Source organism: Pinus tabuliformis, chromosome 1_2 (assembly GCF_031772625.1).
Source record: "Pinus tabuliformis cultivar Carrire ecotype Pingquan chromosome 1_2, CPIR1, whole genome shotgun sequence".
Lineage (NCBI taxonomy): Eukaryota > Viridiplantae > Streptophyta > Pinopsida > Pinales > Pinaceae > Pinus > Pinus tabuliformis.
In genome coordinates this window covers 576,599,758-576,609,866 of record NC_142298.1, presented here as the reverse complement: position 1 = coordinate 576,609,866, position 10,109 = coordinate 576,599,758, and the positions used below count along the sequence as shown (strand labels likewise).

At 36.9% G+C, this 10,109-nt stretch overlaps 1 protein-coding gene across 1 annotated transcript; it reads right to left on the bottom strand.

Annotated features, from left to right (window-relative positions):
* Window positions 1–4,589: 4,589 nt before the first annotated feature.
* Window positions 4,590–5,054, bottom strand: LOC149206921 (KH domain-containing protein HEN4-like). Its single transcript, XM_089397845.1, has one exon. It carries the CDS (start codon window positions 5,052–5,054, stop codon window positions 4,590–4,592), a length of 465 nt encoding a protein of 154 aa, XP_089253971.1.
* Between the last annotated feature and the right edge of the window lie 5,055 nt (window positions 5,055–10,109).

Here is a 10,109-nt window from a genome sequence, read left to right as displayed (position 1 = left end):
GATATTATCTAATAAGGAGTGTCAAACCATATATGTCATGATCTAAAAGTAGCTAAGCAACTGATTCCTAGTAACGCTAAAATAAGTATATTAAAATTTACCGAATAGTCTATCATACAACTAATATAATAGAAAATCACAGTGTCGCTAAGGAGAATTAACGAAATCTAGGTGTCCCATGGATGAAGTATATTAGGAGAAGTTAAGAATAGGAGTTGCAAGAGGCAAGCCTATAGTTATGATAAGGTGTGACAAAGCCAGACTTGGTTGGGTCCAAGTCGCAAAAAAAGTAAGGCTATATATGAGGGCATGACAGCTAGGGAGTGCAAATGTGTTCCAGGGAATTCTAGGAAGTACTAACACATGCTAGAAAGTTCCAAGGAATTCTAGGCATGAAAATACATGCCAAGTTCTAAGGCACGCCAAGATGTTCCAGGCACAAAGGTGTGGCGCCAACACATGCTAGTGAGTGTTATGTCCAAGTGCTAGGGAAACACAAGGGAGCACTAGTTTCAAGTGCATGGAAATGAATGAATAAGAGTGTGACAAAGAGTGTTAGTGATTACTAGGTGTGCTAGGTGTTGGGGACTGATAGGATTTTCTAAGGAGTGCTAAAGCATGCCAAGGAGGAATGAATTATGAAATAAATGCTAACATGTGCCAAATTGTGCCAAGGGATTGTCACACGTGTCGGGTTTTATGGCATGTCAAGATGTAAACTATGTTTCTTAGTTGTTTTACGACCACAGTTGTATGTGAGACTTGTCTGCGTAACATGTTAAGTCGTATGAGTTTAGATTTAACATGAGTAGCCCAAGATGAGTTAGAGGAAGATCTTATGTGAACAAGGCATAGTCTAGTTGTAGTAACTGTAACTTGGTCAAGTTGTTGTAGTCGAGGTAGGATTTGGTTGGGTTCCCATGTTGCAAAAAATGTAAGGGTAGTTGTGAGAGCATGATAGATAAGGAGTGATAGGGCATGATAAGGAATAAAAAGACGTGCTAACACATGCAAACCACTGTTAATTCATGTCGAGGAATGTTAATGGTGAGTGTCAGGGCATAACAAGGGATAACTAGGTCAAAATGCATGGAGATGAACGAATAAGAGTCTGTGTCAAGAAGTGTCAGTGAATTCCATGTGTCCTAAGGATGAAGTATGTTAGGAAAATTTTAGAGCAGTACTTGTAGGAGGGAAGCCTACAATTGTGATAAGCGGATGAACAAAGTAGTTTAAGACAAAGGGAGACTTTGGGCTTGGTTGGTTTACCAAGTTGCAAAAAATGTAAGGCTATCTATAAGGGAATAACAACTAGGGAGTGCCAATGTGTGCCAAGGAATGCCAAGAAGTGCTAACACATGATAGACAGACACAAGGCATGTTTTAAGGCATGGCAAGTTGTGCTAGGTGATATGGTGTCGTGCCAATGCATTATAGGGAGTGTTAGGGAATGTTAGGGAATGTTAGGAAACACAAGGGAGCACTAGTTTCAATCACATGGTAATGAATGAATACGAGTGTGTGATAGGGAGTGTTATAATGTTCCAAGTGTAGTAAGGAGGGTGTGATAAGGTATGCTAGGAAATGCCAAGGCATGCTAGAGTGCTAGGGAATCATGCCAAGATGTACCAAGTGCCAGAGTGTGCCAATGAATGCTAAGGAGTGTTAGTGAGTGTTAGGGAAACACAAAGGAGAACTAGGTCAAAATGCATGGAGTGAATGAATAAGAGTGTGCGACAGAGAGTGTGAACGAGTTCTAGATGTGTTAAGGAGGGAGTGACATGGTATGTTAGGCAATGCTAATGCATGTTAAAGTGATAGGGCAATATGAATCCTAGATGCCCTAGGTTCTGGGGTGTGCTGATGCATGATTGGAAGTGTTACAAAGTGCCAGAGAAACACAAGGGAGCACTAGGTCAATGTAATGCATGGAAATGAATGAATAAGCTTTTGTGACAGAAAGCGTCACTGAGTCCCAGGTGTGCTAAGGAGGGAGAGACAAGATATTCTAGGTAGTTCTAAGGCATGCTAAAGGCTAGGGAAACATGCCAAGATGTGCTAGGTGCTAGGGTGTGCCAGTGTATGCTAGGACTTGTCAAGGAGTTCCACGGAAACACAAGGGATTACTAGTTAAAATGCATGGAAATGAATGAATAGGAGTGTGTGACAGGGAGTGTCAGTGAGTTCTAGGTGTATGAAGGAGGGAGTGACTCTTTCACTTATGGTGAAGCCCAAACCGGTGATATAGCTATCGATCTTGGTGTAACAAGCACGCGGTGCTTGTTTGAGATCATACAATGCTCACTTGAGTCTACAAACATGAGACTGTTGATCAAATGTCTCAAAACCTTTGTGTCGCTCTATGTACACCACCCCCTTAATAACCCCATTGAGAAATGTTGTTTTTACACCAATCTGGTGGATATTCTACCACATCTGCATAGCCAGAGAATGAATTGATCTAATGGACGAGTACCTTGCTACAAGAGAAAAGGTCTCCTCACAGTCAATTCCCTAAACTTGAGAGTTCCCCTTGGCCACAAATCTAGACTTATACTTCTCTATGCTTTCGTCTATTTCCTGCTTCACCTTGAAGATCCATCTCAAACCCACTATCCATTTATATGCTAGTCTTGGGACCTTTTCCCAAACATTTTTTCTTTGCAATGGATTTGTATTCCTCCACCATTGCTTCAACCCATACAGGTTTCTCTATTTCTTCCTCAAAATATGATCGCTCAATCTCTATAATCTTAGTCATAAGAGCCATGTAGCCAGTGTACCTCTCCGGTCACCTCCTTTGCTTACGCAAATTTGAAGGATATCCCACATTCTACCTTGCATCCTGCACAACTATATCAACTTCCTTAGTTATTTTTCTGCCTTCTTTGATGGTTTCCTTGTTTCTTTGGAGAAAGAAAGGCTCCAAAAATCTTGAATTGCGACACATCCCTCATTCCTCCCGAGAAAGCCTCCTCCAGTGTAATCATTCCAAGAATCTGATGAGGATCTCGGTTCTACAAACAAAATGTTGTATTGCATGCCTCAAGCCACAAATGCAGAGGAAGGCCTTGGTCATGCAACATCACCCTCGCTGATCCCGAAATTCTACGGTTCTTTCTCTCAACCACCCCATTTTGATGTGTGCTGTGAGGTGTTGTCAACTCTCATAGAATGTCTTCTTTCACACATAATTTTTTAAATTCATTCGACACATACTCATCTCCATTATTTCTCCCAAGAGCCTTCACCTTCTTGCTGGTTTCTTTCTCAACCAGTGCCTTGAATTCTACAAACATGGAGAACATCTCATCTTTATTCCGCATGAAGAGATCCAACACTTATGTGAGAAGTCATCAATAAAAAGGACACTATAAATTAGAGACTAAAATGTATCCGTGATCTCCATGTAAATTTTCAATTAAGATACATGAAGCAACAAGGACAAGTACACCCGTCGCTGAAAAAACATGCATATATCCACTCAAGAATTATCCAAAACTATACCAATTAAATTCATATAAATAATATACAAAATAAATGAGATTCTGATAATAAGATATCTATAGTTAAAATATTTACATTTTTACTATGTAATTCATTTCTTTAAATATAATACAATTTATAAAAGAAAAATTTATCATATAAATAGCAACTTATTTAATTAGGGTAGCCTTGTTGTTTTTGAAGCACTTAATTATTAATTATTCTAATAATGAAATACTATATACCAAAATATTTTAGATTCAAATTCCCCAAACTACATATATTTACCTAAAAAGAATACTATAAACTGCTAAAAGATATAATAGTAACTATCTAGATTAACCACATGTCATGTGATTATTAAACCTACCCACTTACAAATTACCATTCATCTAATCACAATGTAAAAAATGTTGCCCTTGCCATATGTATACTACCAAGAACAAGTTTTGATTAATTTAACATATTTCTTGTAAACAAAACTTCTATTGAAGTGATGTTTCAAATTAAAATAGAAAATTTGATTGCATTCCTGTTTAAAATAAAAACAGTATTTGTTGAATTTTTATTTTGTAATACACTTTGCTTCTACGAATGAAAGAGAATATGGAAGAAAGAGAAAGTGTATGTTTCTCCTTTAAGTTACATCTAACATAGCTGGGAAAAACAATCATCAAATGTGCACTTTATAATCCAAATTACCTCCCCAATTAGAATCACTAAAGCCAATGAGTTCAAACACATTAGAAGTGCAGTAATGAATATCAAAATATATAATTCCTTTCACAAAACTAAATGTCCTCTTAGATGGATTGATATGAATTTTAAATAGACTTTCATATACATTACAAGAGAAACTAAATAAAAAATAATATTTCTCGTGTGAATTAGAAATACTAAATTTTTTAATAATACATAGCAGCATCCTCTCCACACAACATAATATCATGAGAAATTGGGTTAGTGATTGATTTACAATCATCTATATCAAACTTCATAAGAAGGAACATTTTACAATAGATAACCTAATTTACCTTGGAAATCCTAGATCATATCCCATAGTACCGTAATTGGACAGAGTAATCGCACTGGGCACAGATAGACTAGACAAAGGAGGCAATGTGTGGGTGTTGGTAGCACCATACATATCTTTGAAAATATTTTCCCTCCAGCCTTTTTGTAATTTCGATGAGCGCATTTCTAGCAAGACTGGGGTCTCCAGTAACCTGAACGACCTTCTCATTTTGGGAGGCACATTTTGGTCGCTCCTCTTTGCGAAATATGCGAATATTTGCTCCAGTGTGCTTCCGCATCTCACTGATGATGTTGCCACCTTTGCCAAGAAGGCAACCAATGTGCTTTGACGGAACAAGAAGCCTTGTACAAATGCCACCTTCATCTTTGTCACTAGTGCTTCCACTAGTCTTTGCTTGCAATTGGAGGACTGCCTCAAGCGTAGGCGAAACCCCATCATTAGCCAACTCTGTTGAAGAAACTACAATTACACGTTCATCTGAATCTGAATCTGCGTCTTCGACCTTAATAATTGCTCCTGTGCCTTTCCTCATGCTTTAGATGATATTGCCACCCTTACCAATCACACCTCCAATTTTATCATTTGGGCATACTATTCGAATACGAAACTCTTCCCCACTTTTCTCAACAGCAGATTTCCTAGATTTTGGAGCAATGGCCGGAAGAGCAGGGTTATAACTAAGAGGCCATGAACTTCGAGCTTCACTTCCATATCCTCCAGTGCTGGTAAATAGCCGGAGGCACAAGTACCAAGAATTGGAGGACCTGAACTGTGATGAGCAAACAGTGAATCTCGTTGTGGAACATAATTTGGCGTAGTAAATAATGCAGGTGCACCAGAAGGAAGGAGTGAAGTTGGGTTCGTTGCAGATAAAATATCGCTCCAACGAATTTGCTCCTTGGGCGGGTGTTTATACAGAAAAGCTGAAACTGCATACAGTGCTTTCTTGACAGCGGTTACATCAACAGATATGACGACGACTTCACCAAAACTAAAAGCACAGCCTGGCAACTCACCTTTTGGCCGTATCTGAATTTCTGCGCCGGATTCGCTCCTCAACTTTTGAATGTTATTTCCACCTTTTCCAATCAAACCTCCAATCTGGCTGTTAGCAGCCAGCAACCGAGCATTGTGTTGTCTCTTTTTGTCGTCGGCGTCATTATCTCTAGCAGAAGAAGATTGTTGAACAATAACAGAAGATTGTTGAACAATAACAGAATGCACTCTAAGAAGAGCATCCTGAGCAGCACACACAGGTTCAACTTCAACTTCATTCTCATTCTCACTCTCATTGCATTTCTTCTCCTTGTCATTGCCTGACGGTGATCTGAAGATTACTATCACACGATCATCAACGCCTGGAAGAGCAGCTATAACTTTGATCTTCGAGCGCGTCTCTTGAGTCACAGATTTTATAACTTTACCCGCCTTTCCTACCACATTAGCAGGGCATAGCAGGGCATAGTATGCGATACACGGTACTGTCAGCGCCAGGCAAAACTCGCTCTCTACCAGTGCCAAAGTTCCGCCTCTTATTTCCATCATTGTTCTCTGGAACCTCATTTTCCCTGCGTCCTCGCTTTCCAATGGCAGAGTAAAACCTGTCCATTGCTGGCAATCCTTTCACTTTCACAGATTAGATGTCTCCCTCTTTTAAGGAAAAACGCTGAGCCAGGAGAAGAAGTTCGTGTATTTGAATGCTATCTGTCTTCTCGAGTCTCCCACACCCTCCCTTCAAGGCCACTGATTTGTCCCTCTTATATGACATGCGTTAGGGCTTCTTAAGGCCGACAATTTGTTCACACGGTACCCTCGTGTTAAGACCGACGTGTGTGGGTTAGGTTTCCACTTCAATAATAGTATCATATTTTTATATTCCAATAGCAATATTAATCTAAGTGAAAGAACAGGAACCAGAAAACATTCTCCGTGTGATAGTTATTGTTATTTTAAAATTGTGTAGATAAATTTCCCACTTAAGTAAATAATTAAAATTTTTATTTTCAAAATTATAGAGTAGGGATATTGTTTGTTCACTGATTTTAGAATTTTAATTTAATTTCTAATAATAATTATACTATAAGGTATTTCTTTTGCAAAAAGCTCCCCTAGTTGCTATTCTATAATTGTTTATCGTTAGATTTATCTTTTGTTAGACGATTGAACAATGGTCTGATTTTAAAAAAATAGTTAAAAATAAAACACTAAAACATTGCCAAAAATTATAAAATAGTGATTAATTAATAAGTAATCAGAAAACAATTATTACACCATAATGTTAAGGCAGAGCCCCTCTTTCATGCGAATACATGCCTTGGCAGTAGGAGGCGCAAGTGGAGCAACTGCTCATTCACCAGCAAGTGCCCATGCAGGTGTTGAACGACTACTCATTCACCAACGATTGTCCCTACATGCGAACAAGTTGGTTATGATGAAGAAGCCAAGCTATGGATGGATGAAGTGGGGCGCACTGGATGATTGGGCTTGGGCATGGGCTTATTAGTTAGGGTCATCCTAGGTTTATCAAAATTTGGTTTAAACGAGTGAATTTGTTTGTTTCTTTCATGTATTTGGTGATGGGTTCTTGCTTCTATTTTCTGTGACGATGGGTCATTAGGTTCTTTGACAATTCGTGATTTCAAGCCAACCTGCTTCTTCCTCTAATTTCTTGGTCTTTGTTGTGTGAGGTAAGTCGTATTTTCCCAGTGATAAGTTGCTGTGGCCATGCTCTCCTCTAATGATTTTATAAAAAAACGTATACAAAGTATATATATCGAATTGTAGGTAATATTACATGTATGATTTCTAACTCGTGTCTATGATGACAAAGAAATAAAGTTTTCCACTTGTTCTAGGGTGTGATACCTCTCTTTAAATATTGATTCTAGTATAAATTGTTTGAATTGTTAATTTATATTTAACTCAATCCTCAAAAATATATTGAGCAAAACCCTAATTATGAGAATCTGGAAAACTTGAATCCGTGGGCAGGTGTCAACAACATGACAAGAGCTGACTAGTGCATTGTTCCTTTGATTCATTGTAAGTGCATTTTCTTTATTTTCTTATGAACCTGCGTCTAAAAATTATATTCTGTTACAAAACAATAACTAAAACTACCCCTTTAAAATGTTGGTATGCTAGCTTATTTTGTCTCAAGAAATCTTGTCACTCTTATTCTTGAATAATGGCATTAATATGGGGATTGCAGGTGATCAGCTAAATGCTTATGATTGAATTCCGGAGAACATGTGTCTTTTCATTATATATCTGAAACTGTAAATTTTGGAAGCTTCTGTTAAATATAGAGCTCACTAATTATGGTATTCTCTTTATGTGTATAGAGGACACATATGTTAAAATGTTATAAAATTCCCTACAATGGAATTGATGCAAACCATCCAAGGATATGATACCTTTAAAAATTCCCTGCAATGAAATTTCATTGCTTCCCATTAATTTTGTATGTATTTTCTCCTTTCTCACATTTCCCATATTTCTTGAGGATTTTTGATGTTAATTAGTATCTCAAACATGAAATGCTCGGCTATCAGAAATTTATAATTAATTATTTATCCATTTTATTTTTTATCTCTTGTTCGCTTTACCATAGCCTCACATTTAGGTTTAGAATGATATTATTGAATTATTCTTCACTTATATCTGTGAAGTCGTCTAGAAAATCCCTCTTTCATATATTCTTGCACTTCTTTCAGTGCCAAAATTTTAGTTACTTGTATTTTTATGTTTAAAACATTCCAAGATGGGACTTACTTGTGCTTTGTCTGGCTATGTTGACTATTTAAACTAGTAAGAAGCTATTACGTTAATGTAATAAGGGTTGTACCTTGCCATTTTGTACATCTAGAAAAAGTGCCCTTACCGTGGGTTATGTTTAGAGTAGAAAGTCATAGTGAACTATACCAAAGATTGAATTTCTTCATTCCTCAAAGCAATTAGGGTGATAACTAGAATGCTAAATATCACCCATAAGTGAACATAGTCAGAAGTTAGTAACCTCCGCTCCTCAAGAAAATACACATAAGATCTTAGGTGTTGGATGGTGTTATGCAATAATGAATTTTCTTCCTTTCCTAGGTTTCTACTCACATTGCAGGATATGAAGCAGATTTTCATGAGAAAATCTACCAAGTCCTTAAGGATTTGAAATATATTATGGGTTCAAAAGCCCTACTCATCCCCATTTAGACTTAGATTAGAATCAATTATGTTCAATATTATTGTGACACCTTAGATCTTTAGAGCTCTTTTTGTTGTTTTTAATATATTTGTTCTAAATTGCACCCGGGTATTTTCTCATTTGGATAGACCTCATGCTTTTCTAATGACTCCAGGTTTTGTTTCTAGAGTTTCCTTTATTCTAGCATTATTTTCTCTTTATTTTCCATGCTTTGGGATTACAACCCTCTGCAGTAGTTAAACTCTCATCTTTGTTCTGATTCACTGACACAGAGTTAGATGCAACATTAGTTGAGAGGCTTTCATCCATTTCTTTGAGAGCATAAACCTTTGATGTAAGAGTGAGGTGTTTAAGGTGAAAAGTGTGCATTTTGCATATATTTGTCATTATAATTCATAAATCAATGAGAGATCATAGGTATACTTTAACGTGTGTCCCTGTAACCAACCTCTTCAAGCATAACTAAATTCACATACAAGGTGGTATTGGATGCAATCATTAGTTTATTTCCAAAATAATAAATCCTATTGAGCCAATAATTTAGATAAGCCTTGTCTTCCCACTTTCCTAAAATCTTCTTTATAAATCTGGACAACATCTACCCAAACATTATGCTAGAATTGTGCATTTCCTTTTAGATGGTACATGAGTAGCAAACTTATATGCTTTGTAAAGAGTTGGATGTTGTTCATCAACCAGGGGTGTTACAATGGAAATGAAGGCATCCTCTAAAGGCAATAAGACGTAGGAATTAATATATGTGCAGTAGGTGCATTTTTTACTTCTCGATGTTCCACACTTCTAAAACTCCCATTGTTCACTACTTGATAAATTATTAGCATTAATAATAATATTTCCAAATTTTCAGGTGGAAAAAAATATTGGATTTGTTAAATATTGGATCTGATCTTGCTCTTGTTAAATTCCTGCAGTTGATCTCCCATATTAACAATGAAAGCATTGGGTATGGGTTCTACAACAACCCACTTTCCATTCCTGAGTACTTGCATACCAATGACCTTTCCTTGCATTAAAACGGTGATGCCACGTGCATCCTAATAGTGTGGTGTGCCAACAGTAATATCTAGGTTTCAGCATCGAGGATAGTACATTATATCCATTATTTTATGTTTTTTTTAAGATTTTATCCAAGTAACTGAAATTGAGCCCTAGATCTTCCGAAATGGTAGCCAACAACCTTAAAATTAGAGCTCTCACCTCCATAGAATAGTTGTTGTGATCTCTCTATAACAAAAGCATATGAATGATAAGTATTTGTTGTTGTTGCAATATCATTTCGTCAGAATATGGAATTATTTTAATTATCCTACATTGAATATGGTAATTCAATATTTGCCAAATTCTCTAAATTTTACAATTAAATCC

Excerpts from the sequence above, each read along its gene's own strand:
- LOC149206921 (XM_089397845.1), bottom strand. The coding sequence starts at position 5,054 with ATGAGGAAAGGCACAGGAGCAATTATTAAGGTCGAAGACGCAGATTCA.